This window comes from Brachyistius frenatus, unplaced genomic scaffold, assembly GCF_029030835.1.
Source record: "Brachyistius frenatus isolate BFR_SWC_R1_liver_20210118 unplaced genomic scaffold, ASM2903083v1 Contig_7, whole genome shotgun sequence".
In the NCBI taxonomy this organism is placed as follows: domain Eukaryota; kingdom Metazoa; phylum Chordata; class Actinopteri; family Embiotocidae; genus Brachyistius; species Brachyistius frenatus.
The window spans coordinates 8391013-8405339 of NW_027210606.1; the positions used below are offsets into that span (position 1 = coordinate 8391013).

Consider the following 14327-nt stretch of genomic DNA (forward strand, 5'->3'; position numbering starts at 1 on the left):
AAGTGAAATTTATGTAATCCCAACCATCCCCCATATTTTTGAAATATTTTATTAAACTCAAAATTCAGTTCAGATTTGTAATTATTTTACCCCACTGGATATTGTAATAATGCTTTTTTGTTTTACCAAAAAGAAAATAATTGTTTAACCAAAGTGCACAAAGCTTGCTTGACCACATGGTGGTGCTTAATGTCCAGATTTGTTACGGCCAACGCACATATGACAAATCATCAGGAAACATGCAACCCAGCTGTTATTTTGTGTACATTTATGTCAAAGCACAATTACTCTGAAACGACATTTTGATGCATAATTAATAAGTCAGTGGGGCTGCAGGTTTTGCTCCATAACTGACCCCCACTATGACCCCTAATGGAGTAGGGGAACTATTATTATTGGAATGATGCAGAAATTTACCTGTCTAATATGATAGTTAATATACACTGCTATTTACATTTAAAATTACCTCTTTTTTTTATGATTATCCCTCCACTGGAAAATACTTTCCAGGGACACAGGAACGGGAATGTTGATGCAAAAAAGACTGTAACCTTGAGAAATGTCCACTTGATTTGACTAATATGGACAGATAGAGCCTCATGTTAGCTTCGGATAAACTGAATACATTTTTACTTAAAACACGGACGGTGAGATCAAGGTGCATCTCATACCGAAAGCGCATTAGGAATCTCCAGGCAGGGTTGGATTTATCATTAACAATGTGCAAAACATGTTTCAGCTTTTGTATAGCTGTAAGGAAAGACTTGGAGAGTTGTGACAATGGTCAAAATCAAAATAACAGATTGAGATATCCTGATTTTTAGTCTCAAACACGAGTCGAGCTTCAAAAATACTGCATCCAACAATTTCTATGATGCAGCTCACTAGAATCCTCATTTTCTACTCAGATATCTGTACTTTTACTCAAGCCTGACTTCCAGGTGCTTTGTACACCACCGCTTCAACATGTTTAATAGTTTTTGGGATAATGCAACAGAAGAAAGTTTATGGGGGAGTGGTTATTGATCTGACGTCATAATGTATCGGGCCGAGTGTAACCAGCCCATTGGCTGAATCGCCGCGATGGGGGTTCCCTGCCCCAAATTGCAGGGGTAAAACAATAAATCGAACCTATCACTTTAAATCTTCAATCTCTGGTAAAGCAGAGATCATAAACTGTTAGTTAGCGGAGCGTGGGAAATATCACACTATTTCTAATAATTCAGAACACTTTACGACCGGCCACTCTTAGTTATTTATTACAAATAATTCTGTCTACATTAGATAGGTCTTTCATAAGGTAAGTTAGCTGTGAGCCGACCACAAAGCTAACGCGAGCTAGCTTCACGTTAGCCGCATTGTCTCTTCCAAACCAGGACGACTTGATTGGAGCCAGTAATCATTCAAAGTTGTCAACTTAAGTGTGTCGCTAAAGTACAAATAATCCACATTATATATCCGGTTGGACGTTTTTGAGCGTAAACCAGATTTAGTCGAATCTGCCTTCCTTTGTTGTCTTCGGGCTAGCGTAAGCTAACAACTCGTCAGTGATGGTTCAGTACAAGTTGGAGAAGAAGTTGATTTATGGAACAAAACAAAATGGAAGAAGCTTCATGTTGCCTGCGGGTTGAATCGTTTGACCCCGATGGTTGTCGAGTAAAGAAGCCGGTACTGTCGGGTTACGGAGAGCCTCGCTTGGCCACGGTGGACGGAGACTCACCGGCTCACCGTCACGTCGTCTTGGACGAGTCGGTCGCGTGAAAGTACAGAAAAGTAACATCTTGTCAGTCGTCCTTTTTTCTTTTTCTTCTCTCCCCTCCGGTGTTTACTGATGGCACCAGCTCGTTGTTAAACTATAATGCTCCCACCGAGAGGGGACGAGTGGCCGCCGGTGAAGAAAAAAACGACGCCATAAGTTAGCTCGCTAACTAGCGTGTAGCTGCTCTTCTGTCCGCGACAGCGGTGAAGCTGGTCGACCGTCGTTCATGTCCATCCGGATGTTTTTGTTGTTTTTTACAGTAATGACGAGTGAACTGACGGCGTTTTATGATATTTCTTGAATCTTTTGCTGTTAATCTCTGAAATGAGCACGCGACAAACGTTGAGAGATGGCAAACATGTTGTGAGCGGAGACGTGAAAGGCCTCAGCAGGCCACTTCTCCACAAAGCGTCGCGCTGATGTGGGAGACGCATGTTTGGATGTTCAGTTTTAACAAGCGGGATTTGATTTGTGTGTGTGTGTGTGTGTAAAGTTAGCCTTCTCTGCTCCTTGACTTAAACAGCTGCATCAGGCGTTTCCATTTCTATCCACAGCCGGTTTCCCTCTTTGTCTCATTGGATGAACGTGATGGCGCAGTTGAGTGTTGGCCGGTGTGTTAGCCAGCCAGCTAAACAAGTCAGCTGTCTCGCTTTTGGCACTGAATTGATGGTCGGATGAAACATGGGCCCGACGAGACAAAGAAAGCGAAACGCTCTGTTAATGGGAAACCTCTGCAGTGTGATTCCTGTTCTCGCTGCTCAAACACGTCTATGTTGTTTACCTGAGGCGCATTAAACCTACATGTGCACCATTATGTACTTCCTTAAAATGGGATGACGTAAAGCAATTAATGAGGCGGTCGAACTGACTCCTGACTGAAATTTCCAAGTCGATGTCTCTAAACTCTGCCGCCAAATCTAAAACTAACGCAGCTGAGTACAACACCAAATACTGGCAAATTCAATCCTAACGCGAGTACAAAGGTTTCAGTGTTTGTGTTAGCTGTTTTGCAGAAGTGTTGCTTCAACTGTGCTCTTGAATTGTACAGTTATGAAATGTAGTACAAACTCCAGCCTCAGAAAGAAAAAAAAAAGCGTTACTGGAAATCTCTCCGAGACATTATTAAGGGAAATATAACATTGTAACTTTCATGACTAGTTTGTGTACTGCTGGCCTGTTGTATTTAACCGTATTATTTTGTCAAGTCTACCTAATAAAACCTCTACCAGATTGTGTACAGATACATGATGGCACATATTCTTAATCCTGGTCTTTTTTCTTTCTTTTTTTCTGTTTCAGCACTTAATATTGTTTACCAAAGAAATGGTGATGGAGAAGCCAAGTCCCCTGCTTGTAGGGCGGGAGTTTGTGAGGCAGTATTACACACTCTTAAACAAGGCACCGGATTTCCTGCACAGGTAAGTAGAGCAATGTGATGTGGTCACACCCTGTAATGGACAGTAAATCTGTAGGTATTGGTCGTACTTTTGAACCCTCATTGTTTTGCCATTAGGTTTTATGGGAGGAATTCTTCTTATGTTCATGGAGGACTTGACCCGAGTGGGAAGCTGGCAGAAGCGGTGTATGGGCAAGCGGTAGGTGCTATAGCCTAATAATTAAGATTCACAGTAAAAACATTTTCTAGTATATGTCTGATACTAGATGATTCATTAGTGATCATTTTAGGCATTATTTTAATAAGATTGAACACATGGTACAAATTAAATCACTGGCAGCCTCGAGTAAAGCATTGTAGGAGGGAACATTGCTGACATAATAGTCAATTAAGTAATTGTTTTGAACAGTTTTTCAGTGACAATTAAAAATTCTGTTGCTGGATTTCTTTTCCTTTTCTAATTGACAGACAGACAGATAGATAGATAGGTGCACATGAAAGAAAACCACAGACTGGCTAAACTCACCTCATTGCCAACCACCAAATTTGTAACTCAATCATGTTTAAGAATCTTTAGATAAGTGGGATTCAGATTTGATGAGACAGGAAAAAGTCTGTCTATTATCCTAATTGTAACATAGCAATAAAAGTTTGCTGAAAACACTTGTGAACTTTTCAAGACCTGTTGGGACTTATAGGATCGAGTGAACAGTAACATGAGTGATTGTCGTCGTAAATAATTGAATGTCAGCAAATTGTTTCTAAATAACAGGAAACACTTTTTAGAATGTTTGTTGATTTATACATTTTTTGATTTAATTGTCCTCTCATTGTTTTTTCTCCACATTTCTTAGGAAATCCACAAGAAGGTCATGTCTCTGCAGTTCAGTGAATGCCACACAAAGATCAGGCATGTGGATGCCCATGCCACACTGAGTGATGGAGTGGTGGTGCAAGTCCTGGGGGAACTGTCGAACAATGGCCAGCCTATGAGGAAATTTATGCAAACTTTTGTCCTGGCTCCAGAGGTGAGTAGTACTTTTGAGTAGCATTCGCCGGTATCAAGGTAGAATAATACCATTAACAGTAACAAAGAATTGTTTTGTTAGATTCACGGCCTAATTATAAACTCTAAATTCAAATTCTGGATTGGCTCAAATGGAGCTTGTAACAAGATAAGTTGCTGTTGCAGTGATTTTCATAGTGGAGGGTGTAGTCACATTTACCTAATCAAATGGCTGAGAACAGTTAACCTGTGCTGGAAAAGTGTGTTTTTCCACCACATGCACAGCAAGGTAAAGTAGTTTACTGAAACTACTACCAAACAAAGCCCTGCTAATTGTATTTCCTGTAATTTCTTCATAATAAAAGCATCTTGTCAGTTTGCCATCGGAAATGTAATGTAAAAAAAGCAACAGTATGATGCAAGGCTGTAGTGGAAGTGTATGCCATCATTACTTGGTTTGGCGTGATGCGGATAAATAGGACGAACCTAGACTAATGAAAAAACCCTGAATCAAAGACTCTGTAACAAAATAGAAGATCATTTGAAAATGTACTAGTTTAACCATCTTGATCATGATGACGGGGTTGAGATGTATTCTGTTTCCATGACGCATGTTTTTAGGGTTCGGTGGCCAACAAGTTCTATGTCCACAATGACATCTTCCGTTATGAGGACGAGGTTTTTGGAGACTCTGAAGCTGAGCTTGATGAGGGTATGATATCCTATCCAGACCATGTTTTTTTATTGCTTACTTTTAATCTATGGTCTCTTGCTTTAATGTGAGGATGTTCATTTATTTGTTCTCTCTCTCTCTCTCACTTAGAATCAGAGGAGGAAGTTGAAGAGGAGCCAGAAGAGAGGCAGCAGTCCCCTGAGCCACTTCAAGAGAGCCCCAACAGCACCACCTATTACGAACCTCACCCTGTCATGTATGTCAAAGTTTATCATAACTCTGAACAATTAAGTCTGGCATGAAAGCTTTAGCCATTTCAGCTTATTATATTTATGAAGTGACTTCATCTCTGATTTGTGCTGTGCAGCAATGGCGTAGAGGAGCCCATGGAGGAACCCGCTCCAGAACCAGAGCCAGAGCCTGAATCAGAGCCCAAAGTAGAGGAGATAAAGCCTGAAGTAGATGAGAAGGTTCTGGAAGAAATGGAGGAGAAAGCTCCCTCACCGGTCCCTGTGGAGTCTCCACCAAACACCCAGGAGCCACCAAAGGTGAGGCTGATGTGTTTTTAGATGGTTGACTTCTAAGTGGTTTTATTCAGTTAAAGTACAAGTCTTGAGTTCATTGAATCTAAAGTGCATCATTAGCTCTCCTTAACCTCTGTACTCTGTTCGACTACAGTAAACTCAACACAAGCAAAGTCAATGGTTTATATACAATTAAAACCCTTTTGGCTGGAAGGTTTCATTTTATTTCAAATGTATTGAGAATAAAATTTGTTCATCTTATGATGCGTAGAAAAGTTTTACATTTCCAAATCCAACAGAGATTCCTGTAATGGCAGTAACATGCTTTGTCCACAGTTACAATGACTGATATCACAGTATTGTGGCTCAACGTTGTCAGTACAGCGCTAATGATGCATTCCTCACAGACTTTCTCCTGGGCATTGGTGACCAGTAAAAACCTGCCTCCTACTGGCACAGTCACTTCCTCTGGAATCTCACCCCATGTTGTTAAAGCTCCAAGCTCACAGGTAAATCACCACGCCTAGTTATGACATTTGTATGATAAAAACTAAAGTGGTAGTCTCATAAAATTAACTTTTAGAAATCAGCCACTATACAGGCATCTGCCATGATGTTTGTTTCAAAGATGAACTCACATTGAAATAGTGGTGAAGAGCAGCAATAGATGGTTATTTAGTAACCTCTAATGTGCAATAATTAGATTTTCACTTTTCAGACAGCACAGTCAAAAAAAACCTAGAAAAAAGATTGTTGTTACCATGCACTGAGTATTCTGAAAGAGATTGTGCTAATCTCAGTGCCATGTTCATTGTGCTCATGAATTGAGACAAGAAAACCCCAGAATTTTTGAGTTTTGATAGATGACTGTACAGCACTGTAGTTAGGATATGACTATATAAGCATGACTCGCTGTAAGAGTGATATAGACAAAATCCTAAATCACCTACATGTAGTTTTACATTTGCCAATCAGTGCACATCTAAATATAGTGAATTTTCAAAAAAGTAATTGGTCAAAGTACTTTATGAATGTAGTAACCAGACGTGTGTAGCTGATAGAATTAAATGTGTGACTTAACAAGGTCCTTAACCACATTTAAAAAAAAAATATATATATATATATATATAAATGAGTTGGTGTTTTTGGTAACTAAAACCAATGCAAAGCAGAGGCCGTTTGTCGTAACATGTACTGTAGTTCAAATTGTTCAAAATTTTAACAGCTACATGAACAAAAAGGAGGAAAAAAGCTGAGGAAAATTATTCTTCTTATCAAACCCTGAAGCTACTGATAAATGGTACTAGCCAGTATGTGACACAAATACTTCATGATAAAATAAAAATTGTCCTGCAAAGATCACGATGACCAAAAAACATTAAATGAAGCGTCAAACAATACAGCAAAAATATGCAAGCATAATCAGCTCAGCTGGACTGACTTGATCTTGCATAAAGCAACGAGGAAAGTGATGGAATTCATTTCCTCTTTTTCTTGTGACATCTCCCTCCTATAGCCCAGAGTGGATGCCAAGCCAGAGACACAGACGGCACCTCTTCGCCCCAGAGACCAGCGTACTCGTGACAGACCGACCTTCACTCAGCGGGGTCCCAGACCAGGTAAAGCTCTCAATAATCCTCACCAGATTTAGGCTTCTTCACTTTTTCATCTATTTTTACAATCTGCACGTCTCTGTCACTGTTAGATGGTGTTTCATCTTCGGAGTCACAAACGGGGAAACCGCACTTGAGTTTTGTTAACAAAGGTGAAGGTTTAAATCACATTTCATAATTATTTTCTTTTGATTTCTTAATGAAAATCTTGCCCAGTTGTTTTTGATTCAGAAGACGTGGTGCTGATCTCATGTGGGATTTGTTTTCCTGCCTGTCGTTCGGACCTGCAGGGGGCCGGGGAGATGCTGAATCTGGTGACATGGACAGCAGGCGGATCGTCCGGTACCCTGACAGCCACCAGCTTTTTGTTGGCAACCTCCCACATGACATTGATGAGAGCGAGCTCAAAGAGTTCTTCATGAGTATGTTTTTCAGAAAGCAACATTTTGTCAGGACATGTTCAATATCCTGTTAAAGTCATCCAAAACCTGTTTGTGATTCTTTTTTTTTTTGTTCTTTTCTCTTTCAGCGTATGGAAATGTGGTGGAACTGCGGATCAACACCAAGGGTGTTGGTGGAAAGCTGCCCAACTTTGGATTTGTGGTCTTTGACGACTCTGATCCTGTCCAAAGAATCCTGGGGGCCAAGGTAGAAGGGGCATGTATTAATATTTCATTACCCACTTTCATTTGTTTGGTGACACATTCTTACACTTCATTTGACGCTTTATTTCAATTCCCTGCTCAGTTTGGAATAACTCCCAAGGGACCTGAAATGCGTTGTCCTTTTATAATAAATATGTTTGCATGGCTTGAGCTTGTAAGTGTAGAAAAACAAGAGGAGGTTATGCTGCACCATGCTTTTTGCAGCTTAAATCTTCCGTATTTCTTTCCAAATCAGTAGAATTTACATATTTAATTTGATCAGCACAGCAAAAATTGAGATAGTTTAGTTTTGCCACAGCGCAACCACCCTGGAGTTATGAAAATACCCTGGGAATATGACTATTTGAGGTTAATGAGGATGCTTTGTTTTGTCTCAATTGCAGATAAAACTGTTTTGACAGAAATGTTCTGCTAAAAAACAGCCTGTTTATATGCAATATCTCCACCCAAAGAAGCAGGAGGCACTCTGGCAATCTTCAGCAGAGCTTCGTATTTACCAACATCTCAAGTAGCTGCTCCATAAAAACGCTTTGAATTGTGAATAACCTGGAATAGTTTGAGGGACAACAGGTTAATACAGTGATGCTCTAATAGGCTCCAGATCAACAACAGCCACATGTAAAAACAATGCAAGATGCTGCTTTGATTGGGCGTATTGCTTCAGGTACCCATGAGGCAATGAATTGCAATTCAGGAAGTCCTGTTAATATTTGGACACAATTTCAAACATCTCCAAAGCTTTAAAGAAAGCCGTTCTATCTGTTCCTGCTGCGAAGAAATCCACGAGCAGCTTCCACGTGTCCGTCTCTAACGGAGTCCTGCCACACGACGCTACATCGCAGCAAAAGTTAAACGAGGTTCAACTTTTTTTTTTTTTTTTGCCAGAGTCCCCCACGCGGGCACAGCAACACGGGGTTGGTGTCGGCTGTGTTGTTTCACACGTAGCTGCTGCCAGTCTGAATGCAGGGTCAGAGGTTAAACACAGAACTCAGCAGGACAGAGATACCAAGCAATGCTGGTGACGGGTTTGGGACCGACCAGCTTGTGTGCGCAAGCCCATTGAATAATGTGGGTGGTGACACAAATATTAAGTGGTCCTCTTCCTGTCTTGACCTCGCCGTTCTCTCTGCAGCCCATCATGTTTCGAGGCGAGGTGCGTCTGAATGTAGAGGAGAAGAAGACGAGGGCAGTGCGCGAACGCGAGACCCGCGGCGGAGGAGATGAACGTCGGGACATGAGGCGCAACGACCGGGGTCCCGGAGGTTCGCGAGGCATCGTGGGAAGCGGAATGATGCGCGAACGTGACGGGAGGGGACCACCACCTCGAGGTGGTATGGCCCCCAAACCTGGCATGGGCTCTGGAAGAGGTTCTGGTGGCCAGGGGGAGGGCCGCTTCACGACCCAGCGCCGCTGAGAAGAGCTCCACCTGCAGCGTGGAAATAGTACCGTGTTCTTCATCTTCAGCCGTTCTCGTTAACGAAAAGAAATCTTCATGTATAAAAGTATATATTTGTTTTTTGTTTTATATTTTATTTTTTTGTTCCCTCTTTGCTTTGGAATGTGACAGCCTGTCAACCATTTGTTTGTGAAATAGACAGAACAGAATAAGCAAACAAAAAAAATGTCGCTTATTAGTTGTGAGCTGAGCATCCTTTTCGGGTATCTCAAGAATTCACAAACTTTAATTTGTAAATTTGTGAAAAAAGGCAAACCAACCCGGAGTAATTTGCCACATTAGGAGGGACTGATGAGACTTTTAACTACAATAATACAGCCCATCATTTGGAAAAGAGATTATATGCCTTGACTTAACTGAGGCGCTGCTTCACGAAATCCCTCTATTGCACATTTTATATGGTAGTTTTCTGCCCGTTATTGTTGGAGAAGAGTGAGATGCAAAATTTGTGCAGTTTCAGGGGAAAAGCTTGCTTTTTACTTTTTTCCTTTTTGAGAGACCACTGCTTCAAAAAAAAAATTGCATAATGCATTCATCAGTATGCACTAATGGGTACTTTTTGTCATGTTACATTGACATCCAAGCTCGGAACGCAGCTGGAGAGACCTGTTGTGTCTCAAAGCGATACGACATACCGGGGCAGACCTCCCTCACAGCCCGTCTGCTGTGACCAATGTACTTTTCACACTTTTGACCCAAAAACTGCGCTTCAATTACTGCTGGATGGACAAGATGACGAGCAAATCTACACAATACTTTTCCTCGCTTATTAATCCAATAAAAAAAGAAAAGCTCAAATCCTGGACTTTCATCAAATGAGTGGGGGGACAAAGGATAAACAAGAAACAAAGTTGAACAATAGAAGTGTGGTAATAATGGCGGCTCGCTCTGTTTTTCTTTTAATTCCAAGTTGTTGTTTTTCCTTCTTTTTTTTTTTTTCTTCTTTTTTTTTCCTGCCAGCTTGACTGCGAAACCGGGATGGGTGACACCTCCTGCCCTCTTCCCTCCCTTCCTGTCTTACGTGCAGCGTAACAGAATAAATGTACAGCAAAAATCATAGTTTACTGTATGTTTTGCTTTTCTGTGTATATTTTCATTTCTCTCTTGACTTGATAAAAGCATGATGGTGCCTTCTCTTTCACCTTTTCCAGTCTTACTAAAGTGTAAAGCGGTTCGGGGCTTGCTGCCTCCTCGTTCACGGAGCTGCTCGTTTTGAACTCTTGTCTGCTGGGAGCAGATTAAAAAAAAAAAAAATACTTGCAGTATTCATAAGATTTGTTTTTCAGATGCATATTTCATTTTTTCCATACTGTTTTACTACCTAAGATGATCTGCTGTGAGTTTTGTACATTTGTGTTGTACTTGTGTCTGTTCCTGGGTTTTGTAGAGACAATAGGTGCCTCGAATTCTCTTTGATGTTAAATGGTGACGAGGCGCACCTGAAGAACTTCTCCCAACGAAAATGGTACATTAAAGATGGTGACGGTGAAATGTTTGGTCCTTGGTTTAACAAGTCATAGCTCTACACAACCATGGGTTCAGTGAAGATTGAAGGTTTTGGAAAGCGTGACTGTCTCTCGGTATGATTTCAGACACTGTTGATCCTTACTTTGAGTCGGACCATCGTTTTTCGTGACTCATGGCAGCACTCGGGTTAATCTCTGGACTCACAAATTGTCAGACTGTTGTTTTTCTCAGCAACACTTTTGTAAGGATCTGTGTGGGTAGGCTGGCTACAGCTCAAGCCTACAAACAAGAAAATAATTGTGCTCACTTTTCTAGCGTTAATGCATTTGTATTTTCATATGCTGATTATTCACTGTGCTTATTCAGTTATTTTTTTTTTCCATTCAAGGCGAGTCTAATCTAAATGCCATACCATTCTGCTCCTTGTCGTCGACTAGCATCTTTTGTTTTTACCACTCGGTAGGGAGGGAAGACCTTTTTGTTTCAGCTGGAAGGAAAACATGACAAATTAGATGTTCGCTTTTGTTTTTGTTATTATTTTGTTATTATCTTGCACTGAAATGGGAAGTAAAATGACGATGTAGCATTTTTCTGGGCAAATATACTGAGGTCTTCCTTGTCTGGTGGTATTGCACTATTTCCAACATTTCTGGGACAATCTAGAACACAGCCTCTCAAAATTTCTCATCTGGCAAAGAAATAGAAACTAGTAGTGCTCATCTTGTTATCGGTGTGAAATAATATCTGCGCTCCCTCACAGTTCAAACAAGATGTGATGTACAGACATGGCACATTTAAGGTAGATTTCCACAGTAATGTTTGGCTACTGGCCCTTGCGGTTGAGATTAAATCAAATGTGCGAATAGATGTTGAACAGATTTTAATTTACTATGAGCTTTTGACCTGATATTACAGAAATATTACAGTTCTTTGGTCGTTGAGTGTATTAACGGTTCTCACGGGTGCCTCCACCCCACCAAATGTTTTTTTGTCAGGTAATTGCTTAACATGGGCACTCGACTGCAATCGTACTTTTTACAGCAATGGTCAATGAAGAGAGTGGTGAAGAAGAGCCATCATGCTTTCAGACCAATCTAGTGCTTTTACATGTCAGTGGTGGTAAAATGTTTGAGCATAGAGATTTACGGTTGGATAATTCTCCTTTTTTCACCAAGGTCTTCGACAACTCATCCCTTTCCAAACTTCAAAGGATTCTCAAAAGAAAAAAGAAAAAAAAGCTGTAAATTTGTTTTTTCCTGTGGTTAAAAATGCAATTAGTGGATCCTCATTGTGAATCATTCCAGTCCTTTTTTTTGAATGGAAATAGAAGTATCTTCTTGGCTTTAGCAGGTGTGGTAAACATTTGGCTGCCATCTTTAATTTTTACTGTGTTTACCCTTTACTTGTTGCTAGTACAAAACTGTTGCAGCTGGAGAATCTTCTTTGGTTTTTAGTTTAGATTTTTTTTTTTTCTTTTCTTTCCATTTTGAATGTGTTGGACTTAACATACAATAAACTACTGATAACAGCATGGCTCATGCCGTTTGTCATGTTTACAGGTAAATTCCTTAAGAGATTATGTAAATATTGTTGCACGTTGAGCCTTATAAGCACAAACACAGGGAGAAAATAAAACATTTTTTTTACAGGCTTGTGGAGAAAAGTAGAAAAACTCCTGACTGTGGTGCCTGTCTCAGTGTGAAACATTGAAGATTGTTTTTAATTCAGATATTCTGCTCTTCTAAAGACATGTTTGGTTGTAGCTGGAGTTTCATTTTGCAAGGTGAAAATTATTCAGGGTATCTGCAGATCCAGAAATATTTTAAAAGCATTAAATTCACTTTGCTTTAAAAATCCCCTTAAAAGGTGCTAGAAATTCCTGTCTGTTTACCAAAGGTCTTGAATAGTTTTTCTCTCTGTGAGCTGCCAGGAGGCATTATACATCTGTAAACCATGTGAGACTGGTGTGACAGCAAGCCACAGTTGTTAAAAAGCTGAAGAGTCAGTTTTGGCTAAATCTTTTAAATTCATTTTTTTTTTAACATTGCTTAATTCATCCATCTGTTTTCTGCAGCTCATCTGTGTCCATGTCACAATAATTGATTAACTCCAGTATGAGAAAGTATTTTCATATACACCAGCTGAGAAGTACAGAAACGATACTGTAGGTCAAACCTCGTCGATACCTGAACTGGGTGTGAAATGCTGGAGGGCTTTTCATTTGAGACATATACAGGAAGTCACAGCTTTTCCCTGACCAGTAGTGTCGCTTCATTAGTCGTAAGGTATTTGGCTGACCAATGTGCTACTTTATCACACTGTTACTCCAATAGTGACAGACATCTGTGTTTACAGAGTGACGCCTCTATTGTGGTCCAACCAAAGAAGTGAAACTGGTGGGGAAAAAAAGGAAATTAAACAAATTTAAAAGAACGGTAAAATAAAATACAGAAATTAGATTAAAAAAAGATTTGGCATCTCTTTACCAAAGAGATGTATATCATGGGAACAAGCAGAGTCTATTTGAAAAGCATTTGAAGAATTTAGACTCAGCATTTCTAAAATCCTGGCTGCTGACCTGTTACTGTGAGAAAAAATCTCAATAACAAAGGTACCACCGGCCTATAAACAACAGTGGCCTGTGTTATATGAGTCTCTCACTCAGATGATTTTACATTTATCACTTTGTTTGCTGCAATGAGGAGCTGCAGGAATACAAGATGTACTGCTATTATGTCTTGTAATTCTATAATAATATTAACTGCATATGAATGCAGAGCTGTATACGCAGGATTCAATGTCAACCCAAGTCCCTCCTCCAGCACAACCAGATACCCAAAACAAGGAATGAAAATACGTTAGACAATCTTTTTTCTTTCTTTTTTTTTTTGCAAATTGTCATTTTTGACAGCTCACGGTGAAAATAGACTGCAATCTGCAGGCTTCATTTGTCACTGTTAGATTTGAATGCTGTTTAAAACCCGTTCAGAAGACACTCCCCCCAAATCTCAGAAAACTGAGAAGATGTGACCTTAGCAAGCTACATCCCTAGCTTTCTGCTGATTAGAGATAAAAAATAAAAAAAATAAATTAAAAAAATGGCCCTGTTGTTGATAAAAATAGTTTTCTAAGTTTTTGGTCTCCTTGAATTGAAATATAACAGCCGCATTAATAGAAAAAATCCACGTGTTTTAGTGACTTTCTTTTGGTATCTGGGGCAGTGGGTGGTGTTGGGGGACTGCAGCCCTACATGGCGCTCGGTTTTTAATGTCATCTGAATAAATGTGCAGATTACTTGACGGCAAAAAAGTCCCACGTTTCCTGTGTTGAAATTGGTCTGCAGTAATCTGATCAATTGTAACTTTATTGGGAGATAGGGATGTACAATGTTAGTTGACATGAAGGCCTTCTCCATCTGTGTGAATGGTGTCTTTCCAGGTCTTCGTGGTGGAGTTGATGTTGTCCTTGTGGATACACATTCTTCATATTTACAATTTATATCTGATATTGTCACCCTGATTTTCCATGTGGAAATTTAGCTGTTTTGCTCTATTCTATACACAACATCCACTGCATGCCTGTCCATCCTGGAAGAGAGATCCCTCCTCAGTTGCTCTGAAGTTACTTCCATTTCTCTCTCCCCCCCCGGTCTTTAATCAGATTACTACTCAGCAAACCTGAAGCCACATAATGTTCCAGCTCAGAGATGCAGTCCATGAACATAGAGAAAGAGGAAAAAGGGGTTGATAGGAGCCCAGCACTTTTGGC

General features: G+C 40.2%; 1 protein-coding gene across 4 annotated transcripts; it reads left to right on the forward strand.

Moving 5' to 3' along the window:
* The first annotated feature begins 1114 nt into the window (after positions 1-1114).
* g3bp2a (G3BP stress granule assembly factor 2a) lies at positions 1115-12090 on the forward strand. Of its 4 annotated transcripts, none has more exons than XM_069689319.1 (13): positions 1116-1300; positions 3059-3177; positions 3273-3354; positions 4010-4183; positions 4783-4873; positions 4985-5090; positions 5202-5382; positions 5766-5867; positions 6875-6977; positions 7064-7123; positions 7262-7393; positions 7501-7628; positions 8769-12090. In XM_069689319.1, the coding sequence occupies exons 2-13, from the start codon at positions 3083-3085 to the stop codon at positions 9048-9050; spliced, it is 1536 nt and encodes a 511-aa protein (XP_069545420.1). In that variant the 5' UTR covers positions 1116-1300; positions 3059-3082; the 3' UTR covers positions 9051-12090. The 4 variants fall into 4 exon arrangements, with proteins under 4 accessions (XP_069545422.1, XP_069545420.1, XP_069545423.1 ...); XM_069689320.1 differs by having other exon boundaries at positions 1117-1300; positions 7501-7619; XM_069689321.1 differs by lacking the exon at positions 5766-5867 and having other exon boundaries at positions 1115-1300.
* Positions 12091-14327: the final 2237 nt, after the last annotated feature.